This window comes from Sycon ciliatum, chromosome 1 (genome assembly GCF_964019385.1).
Source record: "Sycon ciliatum chromosome 1, ocSycCili1.1, whole genome shotgun sequence".
NCBI classification, from domain to species: Eukaryota; Metazoa; Porifera; class Calcarea; order Leucosolenida; family Sycettidae; genus Sycon; species Sycon ciliatum.
The window spans coordinates 5,406,936-5,426,614 of record NC_088643.1 but is presented as its reverse complement, the minus strand read 5'-3'; the positions used below and the strand labels follow the sequence as shown (position 1 = coordinate 5,426,614).

The following is a 19,679-nucleotide window of genomic DNA, read 5'->3' as shown; positions in this document are numbered from 1 at the left end:
CTGAATTGCTGCGGTACTGGAGTTTGTCGTTGAATCAAACTACCGTCACTAGTTAGATTACAGCTTGGACTCTTTGGGAGTAAGTGTAACAATAATTATGGTACAGTGCTGATTTTCACATGCGGCATCTTATAATCAGTTTTGCTTGCAAGTAGATGCATTTGCATACACTGTTTTGTATCACATTTCAATCCAATCTACTGTAGCCTTTTCCAATCGGGTTGAAGTACATGTACACTGGTATTATAAACTTATTTACGAAGGAGACAGTCCGTTGATGATCTTCAACTCTTCGAAGTACAATGTACATTGCTGACCCATTCGGATACTTCGTGGTTATTCGACGTTCTTTATCCTCAGATTCAGTATAATAGAATACTCTGTAGACGAATTCCAGGTCATTCTTCTTTTCCATTGTGTACTGTTCCTCGTCAGTGTGCCGTTCTGTGTGGAGTGTACACGCGCATGTGGTGTCCGTTGTGTCTGTTTATGTATGGTCCGTGCGCTGGAGTACTGCCGCCGTACAAGTTCACTGCCTTTCAGGCAGTGAACATGTACGGTGGCAGTGCCCTAGCGTACGTACCGTGCACCGGGATTTATATTCTATATAAATCCCGCGCGGGATTTATACTGGCCAATATAACCATGGCTAGACGAGCGCTGATTGGCTGAAAACAGGCCCTCCGTACCGTACCATGGTATAATCATGTATATAAAAAAGTGGTGCTCACGCCCTGAAGGGTGGTGCATTCATCTTGAAAGGGGGCGGTCAAAAAGTGAAGGAGGGCGCAGCGCCCCGCTATGCCGCTTAGGCGAGAACCCTGACAACCTTCTTAGGGTGCGGTTTGCACAAGCAAAGCGCCGGGCCAGCATGCGACTGTACACTCTCACTTTCTCTCTGTTGCAGCGCGACTCGATGCCGGCGACGTGGCAGATTTCAACAGCACCGAATACTACGAGTTCGATGCCAAAGTCAAGTTGCTCGAGACGCAGAACAGCACAGCATCGTTGCAAGTCAATATGACTTGGGTACTTCCAGTTTCGCCACTTCTGCTCCCTCCGTTCTTCCTGGTCTTTCAAGGAGAGGCATACCAGTGCAACCAGCGGAGAAGATTCGGTGTGCAGGTCCCTGTTACAGTTGGACTCAACGTAAGATAGCATCGAAACGCTTGCCACACATTTTGTCAACTTTCAGGCTCTGCGCATTTACCGGAGTGCCCGGCATGTAATCAGTCATAGCTACGGTTGTACACTATGTCTTACTGATGTGGGTTGCCAACTTCAGGGATCATTCAGTGTTTCCAGTCAATCCCACAGCTGTGTGACATATGAGCTTTAACACACCTTGCAAGCTCCCCGCCATTGCATACACACGTCCGCTGCTATGCACCCTTCTTCGTTTCAGGTACTTGCCTGCTTGAAAGCATGCATATCCAACGGTGTCTTGGCGTGGCCTTTTGCATACCTGAACAGACTAAAGTAAAGTGCCCTGAATAATTGTCTCAAGTGGATTCCGACGCTAAGGAGTCTTAAAGTATTTATATTTACCCTGGCCAGCTATGAGTTCATTTATTAGTACTATGGTTGGCTGTGAACTGGCGTCTTTGCTGCATTAGCTTTGATTAAAATGTTGTTGAACTTCACTGTAATTTGAATTTGTGCTTCCAGGATACCAGTGGACACCGCTACTATGCTTCTCTGAACCTTGATGACGTTCCAGTGCCATACTGCGTCATTTGTCTGGTGTGTATCCTCAGTGTGTCCTGTGATTCTCTTTCTCTTTTCTCTCTTCAAGATTTCCCTGTCCGACATCTTTCTGTTGTTCTATATATCTATCTCTTTCTCTCCGTCCTTCTTTCTGTTTGTCTGCCCTGTCTGCCTTTGCCTGTTTGTCAGTCAGTATTTCTGTCTGTCTGAAGAAGACAGCAGTATGGGTAAAATCACTAAAATGTAACCTCACTTTTGATCAGTTCTGTATCAAAGTCTCTGTACAATGATCCAATATCGGTCGTCTTAGGTCGGTTTGTCTGTCGGTCTGTCGGTCTGTTCGTCTATCTGTCTGTCTGTCTGTCTGTCTGTCTGTATGTCTGTCTGTCTGTCTGTCTGTCTGTCTGTCTGTTTGTCTGTCTATCTGACTGTGTCTGGGCTCTCTGTCTCTCTGAGTCTCACGCACACTTGCTCACTCACTCTCTACGACCCGTGCTTATCGCAGACAAGCGCCCACATCCTCACACGCACACACACACAGGCATCTTCAGGTTTGGGGTGTTTGAGTTCAATGATACACGGTTGCAGCCACAACAGAGCATGGGCCTGTTCGCCGCAATCGATAGAATGTAAAACACTGCCATGGTGTCACCATCGTCCCCCTGGCAATGGTGGGATGCCATGCCGTGTTCTGTTTTGAAGCAGCCAGTAATTGGATAATATCATCTTTGTTACAAATGTACTCACTTTCCTCGAACAATTAGACTCACTTTGTCTTGTGCCATTCGCCAGGTGTCTGCTATTGTGCTGCGCGATCCTCTTGATGAATCAAGCTCGCAACCAACGCGGTTTTCTTATGTCAAACTGAATGCATCCGCAGTGACAGGTGAGGGATGTTCGACGGCAATACTGTCTGGGTGAACTGGATGTAGACTTTAAGCAAAACAGTCCGCGTTGCAATAGCTGCTGCAATTGATAGGGAGCCATTATGCACTGTTCTCATGCAGGTCTGTACCTATTGCACACCGGAATGTCATTGGCATTTGAAGTAAAGTTGACACACCTGTATTACCGCCGGCTCAGGTACTCGGTCTTGCCCAATGCTTGTAAGGTTCCAGTCTATACCTCGCTTAATTCCACACATCCGTTTTGCACAAAAATATCCGGATAGGCGAAGGAACCGGAAAATCGAACACACATGCTGTGTGCATGCATGACATATGCTTTAAATTGGTAACCAACGAATTTCTCCCGGATGGCGAGGGATCCGGATAAAAGAGGACCGGATACGCGAGGTCTGGCTGTACTTTGCACTATGCCTGGTCGAATACCATTGGCCTACGCTCGTGCACCGTACAGAGTTGCTACAAGCAATTGCACTTTTAATTAAGATCCCCCCCCCCCTTTTACATTAGTGATCTGGTACTGCTGAGTCATCCGATTTAAAACGAGAACGTATATTACATAATATTATGGTTGATTCAAATGGTGGTAAATACACGCCTGCCCACACACGCTCTCTAGGCAGGTGTGTCTTTGCCACCGTTTGAATCAACCATAAGTACTGCTGCATTGGTGTCTTCAACTTCATTCTCATAGGTTACATAACTAAACGAGAGAGCTTGGAAGCTCAGGGCCCTACGCTATGTTTTATGCTTTTTTGCCTAGCTCATCGTACATGTTATAAGAACTGATGGAATTGTCTTTTTCCGTTGATTGGCCACATCACTGTATTGCAAAAACGTTTCAATCGGTTTGAATATTATGAGTTAGGCAAAAGTATTTGCAGAATTTATTGCGGATTGTTATTTCTCTAATAATCATCTACTTTTGTTTTGCTCCTTCTTTAATTTTTATCTCCTTATATTGTAAATCAACAAATTTTGGCCGATGAGAAATAGAAACCTCTCGATTAGAGAGGTTAAGATGCACGTTATTTCCGACGTGACGCGCAGTTTCACGTCAAATTTGAAATCGATCGGTATTTTTGCTCTCACATGCATCCATTGCTCAATCATGCATCATTTGCCTATATGACAAACGTTGGCCTGCGATTTACTTTGGCCGGTTGGTACCAAGCGGCGAAATCAGCGAAATTAAATCGCCAGCGAACATTAGTTGATTTTAATACAGGAATCGGATTTTCTGGCCTTTTGTAGTAATACATGTACATAATCATTGACCTGTTGAGCCAATGACGACGCCGAATGCATGGTTGCCTGTGGAGCACATTACATAACTTTACAGTCTCCTAAAATACGTATCCTGTCCGACGGCAAAAGAGGCTTCAGATTTAGTTTTTCTGCGCGTCGACGGGATGTCTGCGACGCGAAAGTTCAGCTCGCGTTATTTGGCTCGCACGTCGAAAAAATCAACGCGAGTGACCTGCTGCTCACGTCGAAATTTAGACATTACATAACTTTACAGTCTCCTATATAAATACGTATCCTGTTCGACGGCAAAATAGGCTGCAGATTTAGTTTTTCTGCGCGTCGACGGGATGTCTGTCCTGACGTTTACTGGGACCGGCGCTGACTCTGCCGATCACGGGCGTTCTGGACTCGACGGGATGTCTGTCCTGACGTTTCCTGGGACCGGCTTAGACTCTGCCGATCACGGGCGTTCTGTACTCAACGGGATGTCTGTCCTGACGTTGCCTGGTACCGCCGGACTCTACCGATCACGGGCGTTCTGGAGTCGACGGGATCTCTCTTCCTACGTTTCCTGTGACCGGCACTGAATCGCTCGTTCACGCTTATTTTGGAGACGACGGGATCTCTCTTCCAAAGTATGTTTATGCTGACGCATCCTATCACCTAATCGGCGTCTATTCTAATTTAATTTCCTCCTCGTCTCCCTATTTCTTTCCAAATCCCCCTCTACATCAGGGAGTCGTGTGCATAATACGACGAATATTGGTACGGTACGGGACAGATACAGGAGCCCGCAAATATTGTGGACAGCTGTTATGTACAATCCTGTAGAGCCTTTGTAGTCACAGATACGGGACAGATACGGGACAGATACGGGATAGCGCCAAGCGTGACACAAACAAACAAACAAACACACACACAAATACCAAATTAAAGCTGTGTGGACCCTGGCTAGCGCCAGACGTTACTGAAGTAACGTCTTCTGCATAGCTACGGGAATAAAACTGTGTGCTTGTTGCCGCTCTCACTACCCGGCTTGTGATTTGCTGTTAGTGGCACCAACCACCTCGGAAAGGCTAACATCAGCAGCAACATCAGCAATGGACTCAACAGTGACACCGCAGGTCGGCACGACATCCTCCCGGGCTGCTGGCTCACCAGGCGGCGGCAGCGGCGGTGTATCACTGACCATCCTAATACCCGTCGTGACCGTGTCCGCGCTGTGCATTCTCCTGTACATCGTCGTGGCTGTCGTGCGCTATCACCGCAACGCCGCCGCTGTCGACCGCGCCCTGTCAAAGTACGACTCGAAGACCGGAATTATCCTGGATAACAAGATGCTGGAGGAGTACGACCTAGAGAAGCCGGTGTGGAAAGTTTGTCAAAAACACATGCAAGTCGATCTGCCAGAGTTTGACATTGGGGAGTTTGACGACGGCAGAAAAGTGGATAAGCTCGGTGAGTTTGGAGTGAACACGCAAGTGCAGATCCTGATGCACAATCTAAGCTTGCACGGATTCGACATCGAGATCACCTCCTACCTCGGCGCAGGCCAGTTCGGCCAGGTGTTCAAAGCCGAGCTGGAGGACGCCGACGGAGTAGTGACGGACGTGGCAATAAAGAGCCTGCACCGTAAGTCCTAGTCCATGTCTGCACGATGGCAGTTTCTGTGACAGCTGCATGCTTGTCGTGTACCAAACGAGAGGAATTTTAAGCCAGCAATGTGACGTATATCATAGTAGTTGAGACTCACGTAAGGAATGAAATTGCACTTAAGTACAACCGATCATCCCTACCCTTCCATACACACACTTGTTCAGGGTATGAGCCCCCTGGGAGGGGTGTGTGTGTAGGGGGGGGGGGAGGTAAGGTCACGATATACCCAACCCCCCTTGTCCTTGTCGGGTGATCTGATCATGGCAAGGCGCAGTCAGTCACTGTCATTTTCAAGTCATTGTCTGCACGGTGCACAGTATTTCCTATGGACTCAAACACTACACTGCGGGTCGTGACCGTGGGGAAGCTTTCCTGCAGATGTCAAATATTGCTGAAATTGCTTACCAATGATTCCTCTCCCATGGCATTTGCATGGAAGCTGTCGCCTCGTGTAGTGCATTTTTGCATTCTGTATAATGTCACCTTGGACTTTGTTGTGCCATTGCTGTGGGAGAATTGTATATGTAAGCTTACAAGCTCATGCATTATCTATTTGGGGAGTAATTGGCCATACTTTCCCGGAGGGGCCCGCCTTTTTGCAGTATCTATCCACCAGTGCAGTGGATGGCTTATTCTTGCCGTATATATCCCAGGTTATCAAAGCAAGCCTCAGGTAGACTACAGTTTTTAGTTCAAGTTTTACTGATCAAGTAGCATGTAGATACAGTTGGGTGAACTCACCCATTCCACAATACTCTGCAAATTTCCGAACCATTCCATTATATACAACGTTCCGGCCAATGGCCTTCTTCAGGTAGTCAATTAGTCAATGAGTGAATGGGTGAGTTCACCCAATTGTATCTACTATGAAACTGCAGGAAGCCTCCAAACTTCTTCTCAAGTAGCATGTGTACTGACGAATGCTCATTACCGTTGGTCAATCAACGTACTGTTGCAGTCATGTAGATTCCAGGTGGTGGTTGACGGGCCGCAGTGCCTCGTCTTGCATTCTTTTCTACTCACAGCCAAGGCAACGGTTGTCGAGCTGAAGCAATTCCACGATGAGATTGACATCATGAAGGACTTGGAGCCACACGAGAATGTCATACGCATGCTGGGCTGCTGCGAAGAGGGCCTCGCTTCTAGCTGCCTGATCGTTGAGTATATGGAGCACGGCAACTTGCAAGACTTTCTGCGGGAATCGAGGAAGAACAGAGATGCAGTAAGAGAATTTGTGCATGTGTGTGTGTGCGTGTGTGTGTGTGTGTGTGTGTGTGTGTGTGTGTGTGTGTGTGTGTGTGTGTCTGGGGGCAGGGGTAACTAACTGCAGTTGGATCCCAGGACGGATACCCTGATGCCGTCAATCCTTTTTCTGCACCTTGTCCTCATCCACTTACTGAGGTGTGGTGAGCCCATAAGTGGGATCATTTTCAAGTCCACCCAGAGTTTTGGGGATTTCAGGGGGTGTCGGCCGTTGGGCGGTTCAATAGCCAGTTGAGTCATCTTTCCAAGATTCCTTTTGAGTCTCTCTCCCCTCTCCCGGGGAGACCCACGTGACCAGTTTTGGCAGTGAGCAACAAGTACAAGTGTGTGTGTGTGTGTGTGTGTGTGTGTGTGTGTGCATACGTGTGTGCGTGCTTGCTTGCCTGCGTGCATGTCAACCTCTGTTTTGCAGTGGAGAGAAAATTTCTAGTCTGGCTGGCTTGCCAGAACGTTCTCTGACCGGAAGTAGTGCATGCCGCAGTGTGACATAAAGTGCTTTTCACCGCATGCAGTACAGAGCGACCAGGTTGCAGGTGCACTGTACTATAAGTCTACACAATTAATTTTGGCGCATTTAAATTTCGGCTTTCCAGGGTTTAAAAAACGCTGCATTTAAATTCCGGCATGTAGTGCTGCCACTTGTAACCTTGCAAAACAAAATTTCGGCCGCAATCAATTTTCGGCCAAAAAAAGCTGAAAATAAATATGCACCGAATATTTGCTGACTTACAGTATACCTTCCACCCTTACCATATCGAACTTGGAACACCTGGAACCTTCCCGCAGCAGGCACTGTCGATTCACTATTATTATTATACGCATTCCCGCGTTGAAGTGTAGCAGCAGTATGCTGCGTCCACAGCTTCGCTTATGCAGAATGGCTTGGGTGAGAGGAGAGTTGGGAGAAAGCAACAAGGCAACCAACATCTATGAAATAGGTCACAATAACATGAAGATAACCAACATATGTTCACTACCTGATGTCAAATGCTTGATTCTGCTCTGTTGTGTGTCCGTGCAGTCGGTAGGATCAGCCGATAGCCCCTATCACAATGAAACAGGTTCTACTGCTGCAGAGCTGCTTACGGTGGAGATCACGGACAGTGGATGTCTTGGCGTCAAGGATACGCTGCACTTCGCCATGAAGATAGCCGCCGGAATGGTAAGACAAAGCCGTGCTTTGATGAAGCCCGCATGGCTGTGATCCTTGAATTTCGCCACTTTCGGCATGTGTGTTTTCAGGCAGATCATCTGGGCTGCTCTAAGACCATGACTGAGACATAGGGTGTTACGAGTGGGAAGTCCTGCTCGGAAAATGGGAGAATGTTCCCAACCGCGTGCTGCAACCCACAGTTTACTGTGGCCTGGCATGAGGATAACATGGATTCAGTGAATGGGATTTCAATCTTTGACCACCGTTTGCAGTGGGTCCGATCTACTCAGTACTCACCTCCCATCGCTTTTCTAGCCCGGTTTAGGAGCTGCACTTGTGCCTCGGTCCTTGAGGGTGGTTGTGTTTGTGTGGACGCAGAAACTCATTCTGACCGAGTGTCGCCGGAACCGTAAAAAAAAAGGTTTTCTAGAGGTGGCTGTGGGTCAATGCAATCTTGATGGCTGTCCACTATCCTCAGCCTTCCATCACCCTAAAACTCTTGATGGCTGTCCACTATCCTCAGCCTTCCATCACCCTAAAACTCTTGATGGCTGTCCACTATCCTCAGCCTTCCATCACCCTAAAACTCTTGATGGCTGTCCACTATCCTCAGCCTTCCATCACCCTAAAACTCTTGATGGCTGTCCACTATCCTCAGCCTTCCATCACCCTAAAACTCTTGATGGCTGTCCACTATCCTCAGCCTTCCATCACCCTAAAACTCTTGATGGCTGTCCACTATCCTCAGCCTTCCATCACCCTAAAACTCTTGATGGTTGTCCACTATCCTCAGCCTTCCATCACCCTAAAACTCTTGATGGCTGTCCACTATCCTCAGCCTTCCATCACCCTAAAACTCTTGATGGCTGTCCACTATCCTCCGCCTTCCATCACCCTAAAACTCTTGATGGCTGTCCACTATCCTCAGCCTTCCATCACCCTAAAACTCTTGACCCTGTACTGTAAGGTACATGACATTATATATACTGACTGGGAATTTGAGAATGAAGACGCAATAGTCTGCGGAGTGTGGCGACTGCAATGGGACAATACTGATGGTGATCTCACTGGTTAAACCTGACCTGTTTTTTTTGGCGTGCGATGACTACATTTGCAGGTACATTTGGAAAAACTGGAGATCGTTCACCGTGACCTGGCCGCCAGGAATGTACTGCTGGGCAAAGGCAACATGGTGAAGATCTGTGACTTTGGCCTGGCGCAGGACGTGTACCACGTTGACATCACAAGGGAGACAGAGAAGAAGGGCATGCCGCTGCCTTACCGGTGGATGGCCCTCGAGTCACTTCAGTCGAAAGTCTTCACAACGGCGAGTGATGTGTAAGTTGTGAATGTGACTATGATTCTCTAGCAGTTCAACAATTTATGAGCAGGATTTTTTAAACCGCTCTGGTAACACTGGCCGGTCGCCTGCACAGCATGTGATGTGTGCGAATCACTCGGCATTGCCCCTTGCAATGGGTGGGCTTGGAAGAATGTGTTTGTACAGTGAAACTGACCTCCCGACATACAAGTATATTTCAAGTATAGGCAATCGGGAGCTGATTGGCCTGTGCAGCTGGCTGCAGCTGATCATGAGGTAAATTGATAAAATAGGTGAGGCTAGCTAAGTCAATCCGTTGGAGTGGTCTCGCAACCCATCATGCTTTGCTGACACAAACAGTACACACGTACTTCTTCCCAGTCTAGCTTTGAGCAGTTCTGATCCGATCCATAACGTTCCTGACTTCCTGTGGGTGTGTGCATGTCTGCGTGGATGTGTGTGTGGTGTCCAGGTGGTCGTATGGAATAGTCCTGTGGGAGATTGCGACTGCGGGTAAGTACAGTTGTAGCCAGTGTGAGTGTGCACAACTTGGAGATGTGTGTCGAGCAGCAGTACTATACTATCGTCTGTTGTTCTGCATTGCTGGGCACCAAATGCGTAACGCTATTGTTACTTCCTATAGACCTGTTTCACATCTATCGCACGACCATACCGGGCAGCCATGGTGGGTCCACCTCCAGTCAACCCCTCTATCAATGGGTCACATGATGTCAGCCATGTTGGTTCCACTGCCCACATGCACATGATCACTTTCTGCACACATTTAGTCACATGACAGAGATATGAAACCACTCATTCCTTTGCGAGTGAGTATCACCGTATTATTGCAAGAAATTAGTGTGTAGTACTACTTCGTCTTGGCAGCTGAAGCATCTCAGTGTTGCGCAATGAACATGAGAGTAACCACGCCGGGCACTGCTGTTCTGTGTGGGATTCCATGTATAGGTGTTCACCCGTACCCGACTACGGACAACGGAGACCTTCTTGACCTGCTGCTTGCTGGGAAGAGACTGGCGAAACCGGAGGACTGCTCTGATGGAATGTGAGTACAGATAATACCTCTGCTACTCACTGATGTCCCGCTATGCCAATCGTCTCTGCTTACAATTGTAGAGCAATTCGAGTACGAGGTTACTACTAGTATGCAATATTACTACCGTAAAGTACCGTTGATCCGCCCCCTCTCTAATTCCCGCCCCCTGTCGATTTTCTCCTTGTGAAGCGACTTCGGCGTATACAACGAAATACGATGTTGAACCGACGCATGCACTGCTGTACACAATACTTGCCAATCCAGGATCAAAATGTGCACAATCCAGCACATCGAGTCTGATCCTCTACGTTGTTGTACATCGTACTGCACTTGACAGCCTTGATCTAATTCCCGCCCCCTGCCGAAAACCCAGCTGGGAAGCGACATGGCGTGGGGGCGGATCAACGGTACTTTACGGTATTTGTAACCATCAGCTTTAGTCCTTACTGAATGTCATCATGTGTATGTTGCCAGTCACCTATGGTCGTAAATCTTTTCTTTACTGTCGTATTTCGGTTAAACCTTCGTTGCTCGGAAGAAGCAGAGTCCATCACGCTTTAGAGAAATAGCTTTTCTTGTTGAAATCGATTCACTGCCCACTTGCAAACACTGGTTGAAAGTCTTGCAAGCGCTGCTTAAAAGTCTTGCAAACGCTGGTTAAGTCTTGCATACGTTTTACAAGTAACTTTGTGCCCGTGTGTGTTCTGCCACCCAGGTATGCGGTCATGCTGGAGTGCTGGGACGAACTGCCTGAAAACCGTCCGGCCTTCACTGAAATCTCACAGACCCTGGACGGCATGCGAACAAAGTTTTTGCAGTACGTCGAGGTGGATATCTAGTGCATGGCTTGAGCTTCGTGCGATGGCAGCCATCGCTGTACATGTACATACAGCCTCTCAACTATGACAATCACGCCAGGCTGTGTCTCTTGGCTGAGCAATGTTCTCTGACCGTGATCTGCGAAATATCATCAGTTGAACATTGAAAATAGACCAAGTTCACACTGTCACATAAGCACTTTAACCCAGGCGCGTGCCCCGTATGGGTTTCTGGGTGCCCGGAACCCCCCTTTTTCCCTCAAAATGCAGGATTTTGCTTTCATTTTTTGAACATTTTCCGGGAGAGGCCCCCGGACCCCCCCCCCCCTTGAAGGGCACCGGCGCACGAGCCTGCTTTAACCACACCCTATGATAATATCTACCTCATCTATGAACGACCCACAATTTCCCAGCGGCTGCTCATTTGTTACTATTCCCATCATCACAGCTCGTAACAAATCCTCAGAAGAACCTAAAACTGACCACTACTGTTATGTGCCAATAGAGTTCTTGTTTACACGTGTTCTTACCCTTGCCTTACGGATATCTCAAGTTTCTCTACACACTTGTCGTGATTCGGGCCGGCTAACATTTGAAGCCTGTTTTCTGCATATACGTTTTAATTATAGCATTTTCAGATTCTATCTATGACAATACACAGCCGTGCACAAGCAACCATGCACAGTGCATACACATGCACCATGCAACTCTGCAGTGTGACTGTGCTCTTGATCATAACCACTATTGCCGGCTTCATCAAAATTAGCGGTCCGGTAGCGAGTGACTCGCTGCGGCCGAAGAAAAAAATTGCATGATGTTATCAAGCACATTCTGGAGCCGGGTTATGGTGGCCCGCGGGTTGGGGCCGCACGGGCCCAGAAGGATGTGCACGGATGTAAGATGTATTGAAGAGCAAGATCAGTCGCAGACCCACCGCAACCAATCCGGTTTAATAGTCAGGTCATCACTGGACCAACTTGTCAGCGACCAATGCTTGTTCACTGCTGAGGAGGTTATTTACCTACTTGAAGTACAGTCATGTCATACACAAACTGTATGAAAGGCTATGGTCATGGCGGACCAATCAAGAACTGCTGGCCGGTGGTCCTGTGAGTCAGTCATTATCACAGACTGAAGACTGGAAGAGCACGCTTGCATGATTTCTTACTGTTACATGACTCAATTTTTGGAGGTAAAGTTAACCTCTCTCGCCAAATGCACTTGCCGCATAGGGTTGACGCTGTATTCAATCCGAATTATGGTCAAAGCGAGTGCATGCTGCGCGACGCTTAGATCTACTGGGCACTGTCTGCTGCAGTGATTCCGACAAGCTGCATGGTGATTTGTCCTGCAGGACTTCGCACCGTGTTGGATGACCCAAGATGCAATAGTGCCTATGTCTCAGACTCTGTACCGATGCCTGACCGTGCCTGGCCACGGTTGGAAGCAGGGAGTAGTACAATACCATAATTATTATACTACTCCCTGGTTGGAAGCCAGCTAAGTTATTGGCCAAAGCCTAGGCAACAGTCACGTGTCATGTACGTTTTGATTTACATACCGGTATGGGCATTATGCACATATTTTCAGTTTTACATAAGCCGATAAGGATGCGCAATTGCGCATCAGCTAGCATGACGTCATGATGACGTCAAGCATGATTTTCAAAATCGAAAGGCTGGAATGAAAGAGTCTCGACTCTCGGACATCCTGCTCTCACTGTCGACTTGTATTCTTGTAATTTTGCAGTCACGTTCGTTTTGTGGAGTGTGCTAGCTTGCACAGCTTTCTTGTCTTTCAGACTGTGCTGTAGCGTTACTTGGAATAAGGCTTCTGTGAAGCGTACGTAGAGTATGTGTCGCGAGTGCGTTCACGAGTTCTGTAAGGATCGGGTAAGCAATGATCTGTAAACATATCACCAATGTCTTAGAAGAAAGGCTTTGCTGTTTCCCATCTGTTTGTAGTGGCTATCAGTGCACTTTTTAGCCGTTACCTTGCAGCCAGTAGTAGAGGTATCACCGTTTCAGATGTGCGGTTTTGATTTTAATGTTATACACTGCGTTCACGTACTCGAGCAAACTGCAACAATTATCATTCTGAGATCGAAATGAATTGTGTATGCACCCGGTGTGCATTTGCTTGCATGCTTAGTCCAGATACCAGGTGGTGGCTAGAATATTTAGAAAAGAGAATGGTGGGTCTGAGTATGAAAACCCGTTGCAGTGGCGTGTCCAGGATTTGGCTGAGGGGGGGGGGGGGGGGGGGTTGCGGCCGGGATGGGGGGTTGCGGCCGGGATGGGGGGTTGCGGCCGGGATGGGGGGTTGCGGCCGGGATGGGGGGTTGCGGCCGGGATGGGGTACGGGGTGGGGGTAGATGACATCATGCTACTGTCCCAGGTCAGCCATTTTGAAAACCACTGTGTTTCTGGAGCCGTGCATCAGGGAGTCGTCAAATACCGGTATTTGACGACTCCCTGCCGTGCATGCTCACTGGTACTCTGTAGTGGGTACATGTACAATCAACACCAGCTCGAGCACGTACCGTGCAACCGGTTTTGGACGATCGTTTCAGGCCGCGTGCGCGCCCCCAGCCCTGTCTTTTATTTTTCGAAACCTAGGTCGAAACCTTTGAGGGCCCCTCCCCTCCCCCCCCCCCCCCTTCCGCGCACCCCCTAAACCCACCACTGCATTGCCGTGATTGTGGCGTATGTCACATACCGATGCACACAGAACATAGAATCAGTAAAATTGCAGTGCTTCCTTCAAAGTATATGTAGATGAAGACCGAAACTGTCCTGGCTGTCCATCAACAGCAGCAGTAGCTGAATACATGTCTACAGCATTGAAACGGCACAGCATTAGTATTCTGTCGTACCGCAAAGCACCGCCAGAGTGCCCCGTCTCTCTCTCTCTCTCTCTCTCTCTCTCTTTCTCTCCCTCTCTCTCTCTCTCTCTCTCTCTCTCTCTCTCTCTCTCTCTCTCTCTCTCTCTCTCTCTCTCTCTCTCTCTCTCTCTCTCTCTCTCTCTCTCGATCTGTCTCTCGATCTGTCTGTCTCTCTCTCTCTCTCTCACACGGTAAACTGTGCTGTTCGTGCAGGGGACCACGTGCCTAGAGACTGGCGTGTACTACATCAATTTAAAAGGCTGCGTCGAATGCAGCACCAGAGGCGAACTTGCGAAAGCCGAGTGCAAGCGAGAAGAGGATGAAGACGGCGCAGAGGAAATTTCGTTTGAACGTAAGCTTTACCCGTACACTCTTTATTTAGTCTTAAGGATTCAGAACCAAGGACATGTGACATTACACATACATGCATCATCATTGCAACACCCATCTGAGCCGTGTACAGCTATATTGTACAGACTGGTACATGTACTGTATTTAAAAAAAAAGTGAATGTAGTTTCTGTCGTTTTTTGCTGGTTCGAGCGTGGGCAGATCATGGCTGGGCAAGGATGATGCGATATATTTGACCCGGGTTGATTTCAACCCTCCTCTTGGGGGGAGGGTTGAAATCAACCCGGGGCGAAATTTCAATCCGGGTCAAGCGCAATGCGTCATGTAAACGCGCCATTCATTTTGTGTACATGGCGGGTTGAAATCTGACCCGGGTCGAACTCAACCCGGGTTGAAACGCCTCATGTAAACACAGCCCAAGAGAGATCGCTTTTCAAATCAAAACAAGGAAGGCAACTCCAAAGCAACGAGTCAGTATTCATGGTGTTATGCAGTTCGTAGTACACTGACCGTAGACCTGGTAGACCTACTCACACGTTGACTGAAGAATGAACCATAGTCCATGCATAATGGCCATGTGAACTGACAGAAAAGAAAAAAGAAATGCCGAAACCCGGGATTGAACCAGGGACCTTCAGATCTTCAGTCTGACGCTCTCCCAACTGAGCTATTTCGGCCGCTGAAAGTAATGCACGCGTGGGAATGTCTTGACTCCGTAGTCTGCTTGTGCAGTAGTAGTGGACCTGCGATCAGATAATTTGACAGCTTGCGTGGACTCGACTGCACGGCCTTCAAAAATAGCCTCGATCGTTCTCTCCCGAGTTCATATCGAACAGACGCGAGTTGTTCGTCAGTCTGTAGCTCTTGCGCACAAGGATGAGCACCTTTCTTCTATTCCTCGCTGTTCAGAGGTTCGCTCTACAGTCCATCCTTCGTAGTTTCTGCGCTTCAATCATCATTCGAGTTGCGCTTGGAAAACACGAACAGGAGGAGCGATTCTACTGTAAAACCGCTCAGGGACCGATGTTCAGTTCAATCTTGGCAGGCCAGTTCTGCATGAGTGAAGAAGCCTTGCAGAGATACACTAGAGAGATGATAGTTGTAGAACTAGAAGTAGAAGTTCTGATGAGCAGTCAAGTACACAGTAGTACCTCGAACTCACTGCAATGAACATGATTGTGCTGAAAATGCTGTATTGGTACCTCTTTCTCAATACAGCGGCGTATCCATGCTTTGCTACTGACTACTAGTATCATGGTGTGGTGTACCTGGTGTAGTGACTACAATTTTTTTTATAGCTGGCCTTCATGTAGACGTAACTCCTTTTTTTTGTTTGTGTGATGTCCATATCCCCCATGTCATGTAGTAGCAAGAGTACATAACCCCCCAGAGTGTGCAACGCCTGATCCATCTCTGCATAGGGTCTTGGTCGAGCGCAATCGGATCTTCTGATGTCATGCGTACACTCCACACCAGCGCAAGGCCGGTCTCGAGGCAGGGCACCAGTGTTTTTGATCCGAGACTACCCGCGACTCCCCGGGTTCCCCTCAGATGTGTACGGTATTATGACGCAAAGATCCGATTGCGCTCGACTAAGACCCTATGCAGGGCTGGATCAGGCGTTGCACACTCTGGGGGGTTATGTACTCTTGGTACTAGTGGTCCATTCTGGTTTCCGTGACCGCGATATTTCGGCAGGGTGGCTGCTGAAACCAGAGTTCACCTGTAGTAAATCTCTGCTGGATGTGTACGCTGGTACATTCGCGTACGTAACGTCGTTGGTACACTCGAGTACGGAACTGGAGTTCATGCACCAAAATTTAGAGATCGCGTAGGTACTGGAACGAATCGAGCGAAAACAGATGGGCTCGTACAAGAAATTGTGGGTTTGAGAGCATGCTTTTTTCTGAGTGTGATGGAGGCAAAATACTAGGCCTACAAAATACGTAATGAAGTCAGCGCGCAGCACCCTGACCCAGAACCACAGTTGCATACTCCTGTTTATGCACTCTTGGTAGCACCCATAAACGAATCCGCTGGTTCAACACCAGGGAGTCGTACCCAAACCTGGTTTAGGTATGACTCCCAGTTCACCACCATGCTGTCACTTACACAACCTCTACATGTGAACTCGGCCTACCCACCCATACATGCACAACAAGGGCGGTGGGGTGCTGGCTTTGCCACACATACTAGTATGTCTAGCAAATCTCAGGAGTAAATGTGTGTCTGTGCACACGTGTGTGTGTTCGCATGTCTCCATTTGCTTCCAGACCGGTGCTCCAAGTGTGATCATGTCGTAGCGAAACACACCTACTCGTTTAGCGTCGATGATGGGTACCAGGTACGTTTTGCAGATTGACACCGCGAACACGGCTACTTCTCCATAACGTTTCATCTCCTGCTTCTCAAGTTTGATGTTTTACAGGAAACATAACTGGCCTGACCATGTTGCAGTATTACGGAAGTTTAGCAAGACGAATTTCACGTTCGCGTTCGCACTCCGATGAAAGTCGAACTCAGTGATGAAACTCGCGTTATGATGAGGGGCAGAGGATCAGCAAACAGAATCCGCGCTTGCATTACCTGCCAGGTCGCACATGTGTGCCGACAGTGCACTTGGTAATTTTATGTCAACAGCTTTTCCGAACGAAAAATGCGAACGTTCGCGAACTGAAAACATGTTCGCGATCTCGAACGCGAAATTTGTGATGCTAAACCTCCGTGATGTATCTGGGATTGTCACCTGTAGTCTTGCTAGCACAGCCGTATTTCCCTAGTGGTGTGGATGCAGAGTTTGAACTTTAACATGTATTTTGCTCTCTGGGTGTGCGTGTGTGTGTCTTGTACTGTTCTTGTAGGAGTACTCCATGCAGTGCGGTCTCTGTGGCACTGGCAGTGACTCGCGTAGCGTTCTTCCCGATGACCCTCACCGGGGCTGAGCTGTTTTGCTTCAAACTTTGCGAGAAGAGTTCGTTGTTCGATGGCATAGATCACGCAGCCTGTCCTCCAAACTCCCCATGTGCTTCAATGCTACTGGGTGCATTCTGCACTTGCGCGCCCCTAGGGTCGGCATTGCCAGGACTGAGGCAATCCCGTCGTGTCTGACTGCTGCCATCCTTCTTAGATTTTATTTACCGTTTCTTCCTGTTAAGTCTGCTCGGCCAGGACTTGGCACCTTTCAAGTTTCAGGCTAGTTTGTTCTATTAACAGTTTAACCCGCTTTCACCCAGTGTGGTTCGCTTTGCCAATGTGATTTCTTGAGACAGCCGTTCTTTTCTCTCCATGCTCCTCTATCATGTTTTAGAGTCTATTACGCTTTTACTTTTAGGCCAGTTTTGCTATTCTCATTGTCACTGAGTCATTGAGCACACCTTGACACCACATGTCATGTTTGCACACGAGAATTGGGTGGAAATTTTAAATAATCTGTGCACTTCCCAGTACACACTGTTGTAGTGAATGGGAGTGATGACTGTACACGTGTGCTGTACATGACACCACTGCTTGGAACTGGCACCCACATTACACATCACAAACAGAAGCCTCACACAAGACTTGCTGGCTTTACCGAGTCCTTATTTATAATCCTTCAAAAACAGTACAAAAACAGGAAGGAGAAAACAAAAAAGTGAAATTTGTTCATTCGATGTTATAGAGTAGCCATGCCTAGAGCAATCCACTGGAGCGGCAGGAATGTCCAGCGTTCTTGTCACCCCCGAAAGGGCAAGCCGCACAAATAGAGGTCAGGTGACTAACACACCACAGAATAGAAAATAGCTGTGCAGCCAAGAACAGTGGAAGTACCTAAACCAAGCCAGGATGTGGGCGATGAAGTCACATGGCGTGCACGATCCTGTGGCGACTTTTAATTCGAAGTAGACGGCGGCGGAAAACCTAAGTGTTGACCATCCGATCTCACAATGATCACTTCTTTTTGGCCGAAAGACCGGCGCCGGCATTGAATTTGAAGAAGATGATATCACCGTCCAGCACGACATAGTTGCGACCCTGCTGGCGGTATTTGCCCGCCGCCTTCACAGCTAATTCCGTTTCGTACTCCTTGAAGTCCTCGAACGTCATGACCTCGGCCATGATGAAGCCCTTTTCGAAGTCTGTGTGGATGCGGCCGGCCGCTTGCGGTGCCTTGGTGCCCTTCTGTATGGTCCAGGCGCGCACCTCATCCGGGCCGGCAGTGAAGAAGTACTCCAGCTGCAGGGCGCGGAAGCCGGTCTTGATGATCTTCGGCAACATGGTGGTCGTCTTGATCTCCGCTAGATGAGCGGCCTGCTCCTCGTCGCTCATGTCCACAAGCTTGGCCTCCAGCTCGGCACTGAACGGGATGATCAAGGCGAACGGGTCGCGCTCATCTACCCATTCCTTGATCTTGGCCAGCCACTTGTTCTTCTTGCGAGCATAGTCGCGTTCTGACAGGTTCACCAGGTAGATAACGGGCTTGGACGTCAGGAACAGATGCTTGTTCAATGCGTCGATTTCTGCCGCTGACCAACAAGCAGATCGGATGTCTTTCTTCTCATCGCACAGTAGCGTCTTCACTTTGCAAATGGCATCATACTCCGGCTTCTGCTTCTTATCTCCACCGCGAACGCATGTTTTCTCCAAGCCTTCCTTAACCTTCTCAACGTAGTCCATGTCCTTCAAACGGAGCTCCTCCGAAATGATCTCCAAATCGCGGACGGGATTGACGTCACCCTCCACATGAGTCACATCCTCATCCTCAAACGCTCGGCACACGTGAAAGAATGCATCCACGCCACGGATGTGCGATAAAAACGCATTGCCAAGACCCTGGCCTTCGTGAGCACCTTTCACGAGTCCAGCAATGTCGGTGATGTGCAGGTAGGCTGGAACACGACTCGCAGGCTTGTGCACCGCGCACAGATGGTCGAAGCGGTCGTCCGGCACAGCCACACGGTTCTCATTCGGATCGATCGTACAGAAGGGGAAATTTTCAGCAGGTGCAGCACTTTTTGTCAGCACATTGAAGAAAGACGATTTTCCCACATTGGGCAATCCGACGATTCCACATTTTAGATTGGTGCCAGGCCGTCCAATAATTGGAGGAGGCTCGGGTGCAGCTGCCTTCTTCTTTGGTGGCATTGTCACGTTCCAGGTAAACTCGAACTGTGCAAGAAGAAAGTCAACCACTGGAAAGGACGGCTGTAGAGAACAAAATCACTTTCAAACAAAGCCGGGATTTTCACATTCATCACATGCGTGATCGCCATATTTGTTGCTCTGGACGATGAAATATTTTTTCGAAAAAGAATTCCAAAAATGTGGAAAATCTTCAGAGCAT

General features: G+C 48.4%; 3 protein-coding genes and 1 non-coding gene across 4 annotated transcripts in view; 2 read left to right on the top strand and 2 right to left on the bottom strand.

Annotated features, from left to right (window-relative positions):
* Nucleotides 1-11,807, top strand: part of LOC135811135 (uncharacterized) — a 30,946-nt gene extending 19,139 nt beyond the window's left edge. Inside the window, exons 13-22 of the mRNA XM_065324383.1 lie at nucleotides 908-1,149; nucleotides 1,669-1,743; nucleotides 2,500-2,593; nucleotides 4,914-5,492; nucleotides 6,542-6,738; nucleotides 7,801-7,941; nucleotides 9,050-9,270; nucleotides 9,726-9,766; nucleotides 10,220-10,316; nucleotides 11,023-11,807. Coding sequence (XP_065180455.1) covers nucleotides 908-1,149; nucleotides 1,669-1,743; nucleotides 2,500-2,593; nucleotides 4,914-5,492; nucleotides 6,542-6,738; nucleotides 7,801-7,941; nucleotides 9,050-9,270; nucleotides 9,726-9,766; nucleotides 10,220-10,316; nucleotides 11,023-11,146 — 1,811 coding nt within the window. The 3' untranslated portion in view covers nucleotides 11,147-11,807. The remainder of the gene's footprint in view (nucleotides 1-907; nucleotides 1,150-1,668; nucleotides 1,744-2,499; nucleotides 2,594-4,913; nucleotides 5,493-6,541; nucleotides 6,739-7,800; nucleotides 7,942-9,049; nucleotides 9,271-9,725; nucleotides 9,767-10,219; nucleotides 10,317-11,022) is intronic.
* Nucleotides 11,808-12,858: 1,051 nt separating this feature from the next.
* LOC135811092 (protein Churchill-like) lies at nucleotides 12,859-17,745 on the top strand. Its single transcript, XM_065324381.1, has 4 exons — nucleotides 12,859-13,017; nucleotides 14,223-14,361; nucleotides 16,633-16,703; nucleotides 17,221-17,745. Exons 1-4 carry the CDS (start codon nucleotides 12,979-12,981, stop codon nucleotides 17,299-17,301), a joined length of 330 nt encoding a protein of 109 aa, XP_065180453.1. The 5' UTR covers nucleotides 12,859-12,978; the 3' UTR covers nucleotides 17,302-17,745.
* On the bottom strand, nucleotides 14,964-15,036 carry Trnaf-gaa (transfer RNA phenylalanine (anticodon GAA)). The gene has a single exon. It is a non-coding gene; the product is annotated as a tRNA-Phe (tRNA).
* A 172-nt stretch (nucleotides 17,746-17,917) lies between the features above and the next one.
* LOC135811034 (obg-like ATPase 1) lies at nucleotides 17,918-19,572 on the bottom strand. Its single transcript, XM_065324376.1, has one exon. The coding sequence runs from the start codon at nucleotides 19,478-19,480 to the stop codon at nucleotides 18,287-18,289; it is 1,194 nt and encodes a 397-aa protein (XP_065180448.1). The 5' UTR covers nucleotides 19,481-19,572; the 3' UTR covers nucleotides 17,918-18,286.
* Nucleotides 19,573-19,679: the final 107 nt, after the last annotated feature.